Consider the following 15,015-nt stretch of genomic DNA (forward strand, 5'->3'; position numbering starts at 1 on the left):
CAGTTATCTTTGACATCTCCAACTGTAAATATTTCGGCTTCTGCACAAGTAAATGATTTTAGATAATATTTTCTTTTCCTCTCTGAATGAAATAAGGATCTAAATAGGGTTTACATTTATAGTTGCACTTAGGCTATGGGTATCAAGATACATCACTGCAGGGTAAGGTCGGGTGAGATCACACAGTTCGTGAATTACTTGGTAGTTACAGCCCACGTGCAAGAGCGTTCCCTAAAATAGGTGCATGGCAGCTTACCCTGTTTTCGTGAGGATCCACGTGAGGGTATGACAGCAGGCAGTACAGAAGCGTCGCTTCACCTTGTGGGTACCCAGGTGCCCAGAGGAACCCCTCGTTCCTAGCGAGGTGCTCTGGAAAGTCTTTGCAGCAGGGACGCAGGTAATCTCAAAGTAATAAAAGTCCAAGTGACCACTTAGGTACTTCATGCCTGGAGGAGCAGTTTTAACAGAAATCCAGAACTGAGGTCTTGAGTAGCGATAAAGGAGGCCAGTATTAAATAGTTGCGCTAGAGGTTATTTTTTTCATGTTAACTTTTAATGCAGAAGAAGGAGTTACCTGCAGAGTCCTAGCAGTGAGCCCCGTTCTTCCCTTCCCAGAGTTCCCTCTTCCCAGAGTTTAAGAACAAATGAACAACCTGAAGGAGGAAAATGATTTTGGTGTAGATGGCAGCAATCCCTTCCACCAGCAGTTAATCCAAAGAAGCAAAGGTGGTTACAGATGAACTGTGTTTCCGAGCCTGAGAGTAGAGGACAAAGACTTTCACAGGAGGAAGTGTTCAAGAAGGAAGAGGATTTGTGCTGCCAGGGAAGAGGTAGGTTGGAAAGGGAAGTAGGGGGAAGCTGGGCAATGAGTAGACTTGTTTGGAAGTTTGTGAGGCAACTCTTCCGGACAAAGGGAAATGGAGCACTACAAAGAGAGGCAGGCAGGCAGGCAGTGAGGCATGCTGTGGAGGTAGAACAGATAGGATCTAGAAGACAACAAGGAGAAAATCAATGGTATTTTTAAACCCACGTTTGTCTATTCTGTAAGAAATCCTTTTTTAAATGGCTGTTATTTGATCTTGTGTAAAAGGCGCTGTATCTTACCGCATGAAATGTATATCACTGGAGTATTTGTAGTTGAGACCTTTCCCACACCTAATTTAGATACGCTGGAGGTCAGCTGGGGCCAAAGTGCCTTCCTGGAAAGGATTTCCAGCTGGCGAGCTCCTCCTCTTAAGTTAGATCCAGGACTTTGTTGTGTAATGGCAGGAATGAAAGGAATGGAGGAGCAGGTCTCTGCTGCTTGCCCACAGCCGTGCCCTGAGGCGCTGCAGCTACTGCCCGTGCTATGTCTGGTGGCGGTCCTTTGGCTCTCTCCCCTGGCCACACAGCGAGCAGCACACACGTGTACCAGCTGCCCGAGGACGTTTATCAGATGTGTGTGAAGTGCTGTGGGAATCCCGATCTGTATGAAGATGTGTTGTCACTGAGATGGAAGGGGTACTTAGCCAGGCTTCAAACAGCGGAGCCCCTATTTGTTAACCTTTCCTTGTATGCTTCTGTCCTCCTCTCTCTTTTTTAATATTTAGCTGCTAGATACAAATACGGACAGCCTTTCACAGGCAGTGATTTTAATGTGTTTGCTTAGGTGCAGACAAGCATTGCTTGTGTGTGTGGTTCCTCTAAGTTAATCTGAGATGAGTTATTCTCCAGAATTGTGTCATCTTGGTAATGAGACGTGCTTACAAGAGGTGTTCAGTCTCTCCCTGAGGATTTCTACAGCTGAGTTTCAGAAGAGCAAGGCTCCTACTTGTAACCAAAATTCTTTTTTTTGGCAAAAACTTCTGCTGGCATCTAAGTTGAGTGTTTCAGTGAAGGGTTCTGTGCCTTGACACAACTCCAGTGAGCTGAGTAAAGCATGCTGCTGGGGAAGGCTTAGCTCTTTGGGGTCCTCTGCTAATTGATTTAATCAACTTTTGGACTTTGGAGAATTACGTCTGAGCTGATCGCGGATCACTGAGCCAGAGGTGGTCAGGTAGTTGATGGGGAAGTGGTGGGGTGCCTGAAGCCTCAGCTTGTACCGTGACACATGCAGCGGGGATCTCGGTTGTGCAGGAAGAAGCTCACAGCCAGAACAAGCTAAATTCAATTTCTGCCTTGTAGAGACATCAAATAGTAGGTATTAAGCTTATTAAATGGGAAAGATGCAAGTGACAGTATCTACTTCTGATCTAATTGTTATCCAAGGTAGCTAGCGTTTTAATAAGCTTGCAGCAGCTTCTGCCTTTCAGCAAATTAACTAAGTGGGTCACTTCTTCCCTCAGCTAGCTTGAGGGCAGGGGAAAAACCGACACTGCTAAAGCCAATGCAGCTTTTATTCAAAATTAGAGCAAGGGATCTGTTGAGACTTCTAGCCTTGGTGTGCTTATAAGGCAGGCAGCTACAAGAAGGGCTTTGAAGAAATTTTTATTGCAAGAGTCATACTGCTACACAGAAAAAAATAATTAAAAACCTTCCTCCTCCTTCCTGTGAAAAATATTTACTGTACTGATATTTATAGCAGGCAAAAGCATTTCGCTGCTGCAGGCCTGCCTCTTGGTGAGTAAAACAAAAGCAAGGGCAATATTTCACTTAAGCTTTCCAAAACAGTCCATCTGCAAAAGCACATTTTATAGCAAGTACTGGGAAAAGGCTGAAACTGACTGGGAAATCACCAGTTAATTTCTGAGTCTTGTCTGCCTTTCATTAAAATGTATCAGAAAGCGTCCACTGCTGCGTTCTAGCAGGGATGTGTGATTTTCACATCCCCCCCCTCCCTGCACCCCTTCAAAATTGCCCTGTAAGGACATGAAGCAGGGGACGCTTAGTGTTGAGCGTCCGGGGTGAAATAAGAGTCCCAGCCCGTTTTACTTTAGAAAAGCTCTGCAGTGATCCTAGAAATCACGCGGTATGTTCCCACACAATTACTGTTTAAAACCAGGGTCTGAGTAAAGCGGCGTAAGAATCACCCAGATACCAAATATTCTCCATCCCCCTCTGGGAGTGGCGATGGGAGCGGTGTCAGTGCTGCAGCTTGGCTCTGGCTGGTACACAAAGCCTGCTGTAACCCGTGCCAGGGCTGCCTGCCCTGGGCAAGGCGAGGCAGCACCGCACGGATGAGCACTCTTGGATAGCCTTCAGGAAATGGAGCTGCCTAGGCAAAAGGAAAAATAGAAATTAGGGGCTTTTTTGTTGGTTTTGTTTTTGAAAGGTGTTTTTGAAACCTGTATAATCTGGTTACTAACACTGGAATCTGAATCTCTGGCCCATGATCTCCCCCACAGCAGCCACTTACAGTGTTCAGGGACACGACGACGATCTGCTTATCTTCAAAGCACACCATGCGTTACAGCTGTGCAACGCAGCACCTGAGTCGTTTACCTGGAAGGGGTGTTTGTGTTTTTCATATTAGTATGGAACACACACACAGTAACTTATGGGCTGTGGGAAGCAGCTACCTGTCTTTTCTTGCTCTTCAGATGATGTTTTAAAAGTTAAGTGACGAACAGAGCTGCCTGGTGCGAGGAGCTACTTGTGCTGTATGCTTGGCAGCCCCCTCAGGGAGGAATCCTTGCACCTTGCTGTGCAGTTCTGAGATGGGTGCTGGCCAGGGTTGTGGCTGCAGACAGCTGTTGAAAGAGGAATACTTGTGGTAACGTAAGGTCTAGGCTTCATCATTAGCTAGGGGAGAAATCAGCTGAACTTCTCTACAGGTAACACCTTTCCCTACAGACTTACTGGGAGGTTTGGGTACGTGAGTTTGAGAAACAACACTTGCCACGAAACCAGAGCAGTTGTGGCAATTGGTAAGATGAGGACCGCAGGGTTGGGGAAGTAGGTCCGGAAGCCGTGGCATCGCTACTAATTTGAAGCTAGGAAAGTCACTAGTTGAGATCACCCATTTATGAGGGAAATGAAAGAAGATGGCAGTAAGACGTTACTTTTTTTCCCACGGACTTTTATTAATAAACACCCAGAACATTTCAGTCAGTGTGGGCCTTACTTTACATGGAAGTACCGCTTTATTTGCTCTGCCTAGTCTCTCCAAACTATCTAAATGTCAGCCCAACTCCAGCTATTGGTCTCTCTTCTACCTTTTCTGCCCTTTTCTGGCACAGAGGCATGTTTGCAATCCATATACGCAATACCCACATCATACCACTGAGCACCACTCCACGCACGAGAGTTACCACACAACCCCACCTCTGTCGTGGCCTGGGCACTGGGCCACGGGAAGAGGACCTGCATGGGCTCCTGAACGCTGCCGCTGTATGATTTCAAGTCAGGTACAGGATCACCAAAGTCCCTCAATAAATACGTTTTATCTTCTAATAAGGTTCCAGTGTAGCTTTAGATTCTGAAGATAAATAAAAGAAGTCTTTCAACACAAAGGTTGGCCCTTTACTGAAACTGCAAAGTTGATGAGACTACAACTTTAAACCATTCAGAAAAGTAATGCTTGAAGCAGATGAGAAAATACTCTGTGGTTAGGCATGCCCTCTGGAGGGAAGTACCGAAGGGACAAAGGTGCCAGTTACTGTGTTTAGCTACAGGCCCTGTGTGTGTAATGGACATATGCATGCTTGTTTGGACAGGTGAGGCTATTACTGCGTGACACACAGCAGTTAGCCTCTGCTTCCTCACTTGCTGCTACTGGAGGGGGCCTCCCTCACACTGTGCTATCATCTACTCACTTTGAATACACTCTTAAGTCATGTAAAAATTAGAAGACTACCCAAATACACGCTCAGATTTGTTCATGTCTAAACTGCATTAACCTTCCTTTGTACTGCAACAGAGAGGTCAGAGAAACTGACTGAGAAGTCGAGCCTTGTTCCCTTTGGTACTGGCACAAGCCTAACATAAACAAAATTAGCATGCTGCCAGGGCAAGTTGTTTTACATACACAAGTGTTTTAATTTAAATACTCAGGCCTCCGCATTCATTAGAGGATTACATCCTTAGACACAGGGGTTAGAGAAAGGATAAAGCTCGTTTCCCTTCCAGTTTTCAAACCCTAATACAGCAAGACCACCACCACCTCGAGAACACTGACTCCTTTCTTCCTCCCTCAGAGGCTACAGATGAATGAGCTCTGAAGGGCAAGCGTAATTCCAAACACGTGCCTGAGAGAACGTTTAGTCAACAGTACTTCCTCATCCTTAACAGCTTCCAAAGTTCTCAGTAAAATAAAACAATAGTGAATTAAGACACTGCAATACCGGGTGGCATTCCAACAAGTTATAGGAGTCTGTCAGGGTCTTGGTTAAAACTAAAGTCACACACCAGGGACAGGTGATCTGAAGGGTAATTGAACGAGGGCAGCCTGTTGGGCCCAATTTGCTCTTCAGTCAGCAAGCCCAGGGCTGAGTTCACATTCAAGGCGTGCTGGGAATACCAGATATAATCCAGCGTGTGCCGGCACTCCCCCGAGGGCCGGATCTTCCAGGTGGTGTACGGCGGCTCCGACTGCCCGTCGGGGCTCAGCAGCTTGTACGCGCTGTTCAAGTTGAGGCTGGAGTTGGAAAACTCTCTGTAGACCTCCTCGGTCGGCTCTGCGTTGAAGTCTCCGCAGATGATGAGAGGGATCTTTGCGCCCTGGGTGATGCTCTTCAGGTTCTGGAGCAGGTCGCAGCCCTGCGCGGAGCGAAACCTCTCCCAGCCTGTGCGGGCTTTCAGGTGGGTGACGGCGATGCAGAACAGCCTGCCAGTCTCGTGGCACTTCAGCGTCTGCGCTATGGCCACCTGGTTGGTCTTCAGCTTCATGGCGGTGAGCCGGATGTTGGCGCTGTTGATGAGCTCGAAGCGGTCTTTGAGGAAGAACAAGGCGCAGCCGTCCGGCCCGTTGTTCCGCTCCACGTCCAGGCACGGGGACCACGGCTTCGGGAAGAAGGTGCACTGGTAGCCCAGTCGGCTGAGGAGTGGCTCGAAGGTGTCGAAGTAGTGGTCGACCTCTTGCAGGCACAAGATATCAGGCTTGTACGCAAGAATTTCCTCCAGGATGAGGCACTTCCTCTCCTCCCACTTCAGGGCTTCCATGGGGCACTGGACAAAGTTGTCTTTGCCTTCTCCGAGGGCTGAAATTAGGGGGGGTGAAAGAAAGAAGTTACCGATAGCAAAAATAAGTCAGATTTAAGACTTCTCCTCCTCTTCCTACAGGTCACTGCACTGTGGCAAGTGCTTCCACAACAAGCGTTGCCACAGCTTGGCCAGGAAAAAATGCAGCAGTACAGGAGTGACCTAACTGCAGAACACGAAGCCAGTCCCTACCTGGGGAACTTCCCCTGCCCCGAAAGACTTTCAGGTGAGGCTATTGTGTAATTCAACTTAAACGTATTGACTTTAGGGCTCTGACAGAGATCGGTAGCGATTATTTTCAGGAATTAGGAATTCCTGTAACCGATCTGAATCCCCAAATAGTTTGTCAACGCACGAATTAAGAAACTAGAGAAGCTTCACAGAGAAAGTTACAGGAAGACAGACCTCTCTTCTGGGGGGCTGAGAGCTAAAAGCGGGAGGCCACAGCTTTTTGACCAGACCATGCTCTGCTAAGACAGGCAGTCGGTGCTACCTTTGGCTTCACAGGCGCAAGGAGGGGGGCTGTTTCCTTCGGAATGGAAGAAGTCCCCATTTCAAGCGCCGAAAGCCCCCTCCCCTCGGTCAGCGCCGCCTCACGTAGCCCGCCTCTCTCCCTTTGCCCTGCCAGCCCCAGGGCCGCCTAAGGGCCGGGGCGCAGCTCCACGCAACGCCTTCCCCCGCCGCGTTTCCCCCTCCGGGTCCCCGCCGGGGCGGCCCCCACGCACCTTGGGCGAGGATGTTCCACTGCATGACGCGGATGGGCCGGGGGCCGCCGGCCGCCTTTTGCCTCAGGTCCACGAAGTCCCTCTGGCAGCGGGGCGGCCGCCGCCGCAGCACCACCTGGCACTCCTCCAGCAGCTCCTGCGGGTCGATGGGCTCCAGCGGGGCCGCCTCGGGCTGCCCCACGCACTCCCGGTGCTGAGGCGCGGCGGTGGCGGCGCTGCTGCTGCTGAGCGTCTTGGCCAGCGCGCTGTACAGCCGGCTGCTGCCGCTCCCCATGGGACACCCTGCGGAGGAGACACCGTCAAGTGCCCGCCGGGACCCCCCCACAAGCCCCGCAAGGCCGCGGTCCCCCCGTTTCCCTCCCGTTTTCCCCCCGCCCCCCCCCGGTCCCGTCCCCACCTGCGCGGGGCGGCGGCGGCGCGGTGCTGGCGGTGGCGGCGCGGCGCAGCAGCGGGCAGAGGCAGCGCGCGGGGCCCTGGTACATGGCACCGGCACTGGCGGCGGCACCGGCACTCGTCCTCCCCGTCCCCCCCCGCCCCGCGGAGTGGTAGCGCCCGGCCCAGGGCTCGCCGGTGAGCCCCGCGCTGACGTCGGCGGGGCGGGGCGCTGCCACGCGCGTCACGGAGGGGGGGGAGGGAGGACACGCTCGCAAGCGCCGCCGTATAAGGCAGGGGCACGCAGGCGCGGCGCGGCGTGACGTCACGCGGGGGCAGCGGCTCGCAGCTCCCTCCCCTGAAGTGCCCACGCGGGGCGGGGCGGGGCGGGAGGCCGCCATGGGGGCGCCCTAATAGCCCTATAGTCAGTGGGGCTGGAAAAGCACCCCCAGCTCGTCAGTTCCAGCCACCTAGCACCAGTATCACCCACCGAACCATGTCCTTAAGTACCACGTCCAACCTTTCCTTGAACACCCCAAGGGACGGTGACGCCACCACCTCCCTGGGCAACCCAACGCCTGACCACTCCCTGAGGAGAAATGTCACCTCATTTCCAACCCGAACCTCCCCTGGCCACCATGAGGCCACCATGAGGCCACCATGAGCCATCACCCCCAGGTGGCATGGCCGAGCAAGCACTTCTTCCCCGTCCCTCAGTGCCCCAGGACACAACCCCGCCACATGCTGACCTCCTGCTGGCACCTTCCTCTGGTGGCCAGAGCCGGGTTTGGACTTTCCCCGGGGGTGTGCTCGGCTGCCCGCCCTGGTTGGCTGCCCCGGAGGCAGGGCTGCGGGCAGCTCCCACCGCCCGGCCCTCTGTCCGGCTGTCCAGGGTCCGGCCCTGCCCGTGGTGCGTGTCCCGGCGGTTGTGCAAGCGCCCGGTGCCAGCTTTCGCAACCCGAGGGCTGCCCGAGCAGCGGAGCCAAAAACTGGGGGCCAGGGGTGAACTTCCAGCTCCCTCCCCACTTGTCGTGACAAACACGGGGTGTGGAAAATGTCAGCAGAGCTTTGAACAGATCTTGTGCCCTGCAAAACATATTTATGGCAAATTCCTCTGCCTATTTGTATAGCATCAAACAGAACATTACAGATTCTAGGACAGACTGACAAGATGCAGAAAGGTTATTTCTTTGCTTCTGGTTTTTCCCATTTGAGTGACTCTCTCAGGTCTCGTCCAGCTACTTTCTTCGTCATTTGTTTCCACCAAACCACTCTCCCCTTTGCACCTACATGCTTGAGTTTGGGAGCAACTGCTGTCATTTTTTTTCCCAGAGAGTAGCTGGGCTTTCTGAACTCATCATATTCTGGTTTCTTTCGCTGAAAGAAATTCTATTTTTCCCTCTTTGTTCCAGGGATGTTAGGGGATTTATGTGGCCTCTCAGTAATAGACTTTCATTAGCTGTGAGCCTGGAAGACAATTTACAGAGAAAGGCAAGGTCAGGAGCTGATTCCTGATGCAGCGTGAGAACATCACTCTGCTTAGCGTGCCCAACTTTAAAGGAGAAAAACAAATCCCTCCATTGCCATGCATGAAAATAAAAAAAGGTATTTGGGGTGATTTCGGCACCTTAGACAGACCAGGGACAATATCGAACAGCTTGTCCTTCGTGCAGAAACAGGGAGAGGCCTGTGAGAACCCCTTCAGCCCCCACCCTGGCAGGGTAGGACCTTGTCTGGGCCCGAGCCCATTTCCCCACATTTATCCGGGTGTGGGACAGCAGCTAGTGTCCCCCAGGAGAACAGCGAGCCCAGGGCATACGAAGATGGCAGAGGGAAAGGGGATTTTTGGCTCCTGTGGGTCTGTGGCTGGAATAAGAGGCTTCTTGGGGTGCGTGGGCATAGGGAGATGTGTCTGTAGGAGCCCTCCTGCTTTGCCAGCATCTGGGCAGCCCTTGCCCAAGGTAAAACAGTGGTGCCCAGTGACCTGGCCTGGTGATGGGGTGGTGCAGAGCAAACCCGTGGACCAGAAAACGTGCTTGCAAGCGTGACAAAACCGGGGTGGTTGATCATTGGTGGCTCCAGTGAGGCTTGAAGGAGCTTCCTGGGGGAGAGGCCACCCAGCTGGCTGCTGGTGCCCAGGCACAGCAGCCCCCCCACAGGGCCGCCTTGGTCCAAGGGCTGGCACAGTCAGGTTTTTGTTCCGGCCGAGGGGTTTTAGTGCTGCCCCAGGGCTCCCTCCTCCTCCTGGCACTTGCACTTTGTGCCATGCAGGGCAGGTGTGGGCGAGTGTTAAACCACATTAATGGGCACAGACCCAAACTGCTTCCAGCTGCTGCTGGTAGGTGCGGCCAACTTCACCTTGTCCCAAAGCCTTCTGCAACTGCAATAATGGCTTTTCTGGTAAGTGTAGGAAATTGCAGCTCCATCCTACCCAAGCACTGTTACACCACTGTGAGCTGCGATATTTTCTCTCCTCTTGAAGGAAACCTGCTCACCTATGTTATCACCTTAATTTGAAGGAAAAAAGCCATTTCCCCCCGTGTCCTGCAAGGTCCGTGGGTTTCACAGTGGTACTGTGCAGGCAGTCTCACTGGGCCAGTTGCGCATCGCTTCCCTGCTCTGAGTGCGGGTTGATCAGCGCAGAGGCAAAGCCAAAATAACTTTTTTATGTGTTTATTTTTTTAATGCTTTTTTTTATGGTTCAGGCCCTGCTGGGTGGCAGCGAGATGGCCCACACCGGCACAGCACCCACTGGCACAGCGCCGGGGCTGTCCCTGGCCACTTGTGCAGGCCTCGGGCCGCGGGGGGCAGCTGTCGATCCGCTCGTAGCGGGGTGCAATCGCAGAACAGCTTGGGTTGGAAGGGACCTTAAAGACCACCTAATTCCAACCCTGTCCCTTGCCACTTTTCCTTCTCTTTTAACTCTTTTCCCTCCTTTTGTTAGAGTCTCTCTCCTTCTGTCGTTCCTCCACGGCGGCACATTTACCCCCTTTTATCCCCCAGCTGCCACACGATTATAGGATGAAGGCGCTGGCCCTGTCTGTGCCCCCCCGCTGCGGGGCTGCAGCTTCAAGCCGGCAGCACTTCAGCTCTCCCTCGCGAGGTGCCGCTCTCTGTATGCCAAATGGGTGATTAAATTGGGAAAAAAAAAAAAAAAAGTAAAAACCTGTTTGGAGATGCTGGGAAGTGGCTGAAAAACGTATTTGCAATTGCTCCCAAATAAGAAGGTTTTCCGCTTCCTTATCACCTTATAGTTTGCAAGAGATTCAGTGCCGCTGGGTGAGACGAAGCCCCTCAAAGCCCTTTTGGAGAAAGCCATGCGGGGCTGGTGGCAATCCCCTTTTTGTCTGGCCTCGCTGGCAGGCAGGGTTCCCCCGGCTGGATCGCAGAGCATCCCCTCGGCCTGGTCGTCCGCTGCTCCTCCTGGACGCGTGCAGGTGGTGGGGCCGTGATGCTGCGATCTGCCTCCTCTCGGGGCGCAGACTGAAAATAGTAGAAAATAATAAAAAGCCCTCCGACTGTCACAGAGAAACAGTTTTCATCTGTTTTCTCGAGTTTATTTTCTTTAAAAAATTTTTCCTCACCAGTGTTGTGGGGACTTTTAATTAACCCTTTCCTTCAGCTGATGGGAGGAGGAGAATACAAAGAAATAAGAGCACATGTGGCAGGCAATTTTACTGGCTACGCTAGCCTCTGTGCTTGTGCCATCTTCTCTGGAAAGAATAAACCCTTCTTGCACAGCATAGTGCCATTTTCCCTCCTCTTTTTCCTCCAGGTGTTTAATCAGTTCCAGGGACGTTGCCACCAGCTAGTTACAGCACTAATAAACAGTGCTTTAGGCAGAGCTGATAACAAGGCAAGCCTGGCTTGTGCTGCTGTTTATTTAGATTTTGGTGTGGGTTTAGCATCACAGATGTCCTGTAAATTATTTGCTTCCTTAAAGATTTTGACTTGGACGAGAGAGTTGAGAGCTGTGCCGTGGTGCGCTGGGAACATTGCTTCTTTTCAGTTTGGCAGTTGGTGGAGCCTGTAAGCGTGCTGTCAGTGCCAGACCTGCCTTTATTTCACTGTTTGGACAATTTTCCCCCTTCCCTAAGGGACGTCATACACACACCCTCGTGCGTTATGCTGTTTTCTTGTGATTTTTGAAGTTCACCAACAGAAATAGGTAGGGGTGAGGTGGTCTCATCCAGCTCTTGGCACTTGGATACCATGAAATTTGGGAATGGGCAGTGCTGGCAGCCGAATGCAAGCTTAACAAGTGATCCTACCCATTCAATAAGGCACTGGATGGGGCTCAGGGGCTTGAATTGCATTCACAGATCTACCCTTGTGTGTCGGATATAATTGATTTTTTTCAGCAGATCTGCTCCCATTCTGGCGAAAGGTACTGAGCACCTCAGTGTGGCACTTGCAGGAAGGAGTGGTGGCATGTGGTGACTGTTAATTATTATTATTATTTTTTATTTACCAGAATGCAAGCAAAATTCTGGATCTCACGCAAGCTTTGTGGATATTTTGAAAGTGAGGACACAAAATCACATCCTTACATATTGCGTTTTACTACGATTCATCTCTGCGTTGGCTCCTCAGCAAGACGTGTGCGCGCTCAGGATCAGTCTGGAAAGAGCACAAGTGATGGAGAGGCTGAACGGTGACGGTGGGCTGCTGGGGAAGCAGAAACACCACAGCGGCCCCAAAGCCCCCTCAGAGCTGTCCCCAGGGGTTGGTTAGACCGCAAGAGAAACGGGAAGAGCAGCTCCCTGTCGGATGAGTATCGGTTAATGCTTTTCCGAAACAGGCCTGGATGGGCGTCGGGTGAAAATAATGGGCAGGGAGGAAGCCAGCAGCCACAGATGGAAAATGGCAGTTGTTTTTTGTAGAACATTCAAAGGAAACCGAGCAATCCTCATGTTATTTAGAATGTGTAGTCAAAGGGAAAGCTGCCGTTTTGACTGGAGATGGAAAATTGCCTGATTATCCTCACCATCTCTGGGTCTGTGTAGGGAAGGGTTTCTCTGCTGGTGAAGCAAGGGAAAACAGAAAGGAGAGGATGGAGTAGGGGAGAAAAATGCCACTTTTTCTTTCTGCTTGATGTCCTGCTACCCACGTTAGCAGCATCAAGGGACATGCAAAACCCTAGATCTGGGCCACGATCTTTCTCAGCTAGCTCCCCTAGATCTGTTTGCCTTTGGCAATCCAGTCAATGAAAAGAAAACAGATTCACAGATTCACAGATTTCTCTAGGTTGGAAGAGACCTCAAGATCATCGAGTCCAACCTCCGACCTAACACTAAGTACTCCACTAAACCATATCCCTAAGCTCTACATCTAAACGTCTTTTAAAGACCTCCAGGGATGGTGACTCAGCCACCTCCCTGGGCAGCCCATTCCAATGCCTGACAACCCTTTCGGTAAAGAAGTACTTCCTAACATCCAACCTAAAACTCCCCTGTCGCAACTTTAGCCCATTCCCCCTCGTCCTGTCACTAGGCACGTGGGAGAACAGACCAACCCCCACCTCTTTACAGCCTCCTTTCAGGTAACTGTAGAGAGCGATGAGGTCGCCCCTGAGCCTCCTCTTCTCCAGGCTGAACAACCCCAGCTCCCTCAGCCGCTCCTCGTAAGACTTGTTCTCCAGACCCCTCACCAGCTTGGTCGCCCTTCTCTGGACTCGCTCGAGTACGTCCATGTCCTTCCTGTAGCGAGGGGCCCAAAACTGAACACAGTACTCGAGGTGCGGCCTCACCAGAGCCGAGTACAGGGGCACAATCACTTCCCTAGACCTGCTGGCCACACTGCTTCTTATACAGGCCAGGATGCCGTTGGCCTTCTTGGCCACCTGAGCACACTGCTGGCTCATATTCAGCCGACTATCCACCAATACTCCCAGGTCCCTCTCGGCCAGGCAGCTTTCCAGCCACTCATCTCCCAGCCTGTAGCTCTGCTTGGGGTTGTTGCAGCCCAGGTGCAGGACCCGGCACTTGGCCTTGTTGAACTTCATGCAGTTGACCTCAGCCCATCGCTCCAGCCTAAAACGAGGGGAAAAGACACCCCAACCCCACATCAAGCATCCTGGTTCCTCAAAGGCAGAATAAAAGCCTCTGAAATTGAACGCTGTAGGTTTTGAGAGGAGGCCTCCCCTTGCCCACCAACCTTCTGCCTGGAAGGTGAAGGGGTGTAATTGCCATAATTGCACAAAACAAGTGTGTAATCACACAAAACACTTCCAGTCTTGCCGATTGCCTTGGGAAATGGGATTTTTTCCCCCCCAGCTTATTTCCTCACGTAGGTGCGACCTGGCGTGGTGGTCGCCCCATCCCAGAGGTATGGGACAGAGACCTACAGCTGTGGCCGGGTAGAGCTGGTGAGCAGGATGTTTGGAAACCAAGGGTTTGCTGTCATCTTGGTGACATCCGAAGGGCTGGGGGAATTTTTAGGGCTTGCTGCCTTTCAGGAGCCTTCCGCAGCTGCCTCCCCCCTCGGTCCCCCTCTGCTGATGAGTGACTGAATTTTTAGCGTGTCCTTCATAGAAATAGCTCCTTAATATCCATCGAGATTTTTGCAGATCTTCCGTCTCCTGGTGTTTCTCCGTTCCCTTATCTCATTCACGAAACTGTATTATGTGAGACAAAACTCATTTGTCGGCGAGGAAGGGACATTGTACTCAATGGGATATTTACTGTATACCCGAGCTATAATCTATCCTCCGCTGTAATACAGACTCCAAAATGAATGGGTATTTATTTATAATAATGCAGCAGATAGTCCACGGGGAGGTGTCATCCCATTTGTAATCAATCCCGGCGCGGCGCCCCGGCTGCGGCACAATAACGCTTTGCATTAAGTGATGAATCGGCTCGGCCGCCTTACTGCGGCTGTCATTTTTCCTCGCTGAAGATGCATCGCCTCCATTACGCGGCCCTCGGAGCCGAGCACCGAATGCCCGCGGGCGCCTGAAAGGCAGCGGGCGGGAGGGGGGAGAGCGGCCCCCAGCACCGCCGCGGGCAGCGGTGGGCTCCGGGCTGGGTGCGGTGCGAGCAGCGCCCGCGGGGAGCTGGGCGGTGATTTATTCCGCCCAGGTGGGTCATTATGGACCTAACGTTGTGTTTCGGGATTGATTTCGACTCCGAAGCTGATGGCAGAGTGGATATTTTACCGCCAGGGAAATAGACCATCCATGATGCCAAGCAAGAGAGATATATTTTAAAAGAGACATTCTGGCTACGCTGGGAAAAACAACAACAACAAAACCTCTATTGAAAGAACCGAATTTGGGTGCTGCAGAGACGCAATCAATATTTCCGTGTTGTGAGTGTAGGGCTGTTACCGTCAAAGAGGAAAACCTGCCCATTGCTCAGTAGATCATGAGTGAGTTGCCAGGAATGTAATAACCTGCTTTATGAAGGATACCGCGGAAAACGTAGCCATATAGTCCTGTCTGAAGGCTGTCCTGGCGTGGTCTGGGTGCTTTGCTGGGCAATGCTGCCCGCAGAGGGAGGGCTGGGCTTCGCCAGCCAGCGGGGATGGGGGAGGACACTGCTTGCTTTGGTCCTGCGTCCTTCCCTCCCACACCTGGCCAAGCCCCAGGACATCCCTGGTGCTGCTGCTGGAGGTGATTTGCCCAGGTCACTTGTCCAGCAGGTCCAGACATTAGGGTGTCCTTTAGTGCCTTGGCCCTGCCGGTCTGCTGCTTCTCCACAAAGACTTCTGGGCAGGCAAACCACATGTGTGGAATCACAGAATGGGTTGGGTTGGAAGGCACCTTAAAGCCCACCCAGTTCCAGCCCCCTGCCATGGG

The 15,015-nt window shown here is 52.1% G+C and overlaps 1 protein-coding gene and 1 long non-coding RNA gene across 2 annotated transcripts in view; one reads left to right on the top strand and one right to left on the bottom strand.

Moving 5' to 3' along the window:
* Window positions 1-4,935: 4,935 nt before the first annotated feature.
* On the bottom strand, window positions 4,936-7,630 carry NOCT (nocturnin). The gene is made up of 3 exons (XM_080591418.1): window positions 7,240-7,630; window positions 6,843-7,124; window positions 4,936-6,116 (listed from the first exon to the last, which is right to left on the bottom strand). The coding sequence occupies exons 1-3, from the start codon at window positions 7,613-7,615 to the stop codon at window positions 5,281-5,283; spliced, it is 1,494 nt and encodes a 497-aa protein (XP_080447544.1). The 5' UTR covers window positions 7,616-7,630; the 3' UTR covers window positions 4,936-5,280.
* The window catches only part of LOC308194881, a 188,401-nt gene continuing 179,508 nt past the window's right edge, over window positions 6,123-15,015 (top strand). The window contains exon 1 of the long non-coding RNA XR_013950963.1: window positions 6,123-6,343. This is a non-coding gene — a long non-coding RNA (uncharacterized lncRNA). The remainder of the gene's footprint in view (window positions 6,344-15,015) is intronic.

This window comes from Anser brachyrhynchus (genome assembly GCF_964034855.1).
Source record: "Anser brachyrhynchus genome assembly, chromosome: 4".
NCBI lineage: Eukaryota > Metazoa > Chordata > Aves > Anseriformes > Anatidae > Anser > Anser brachyrhynchus.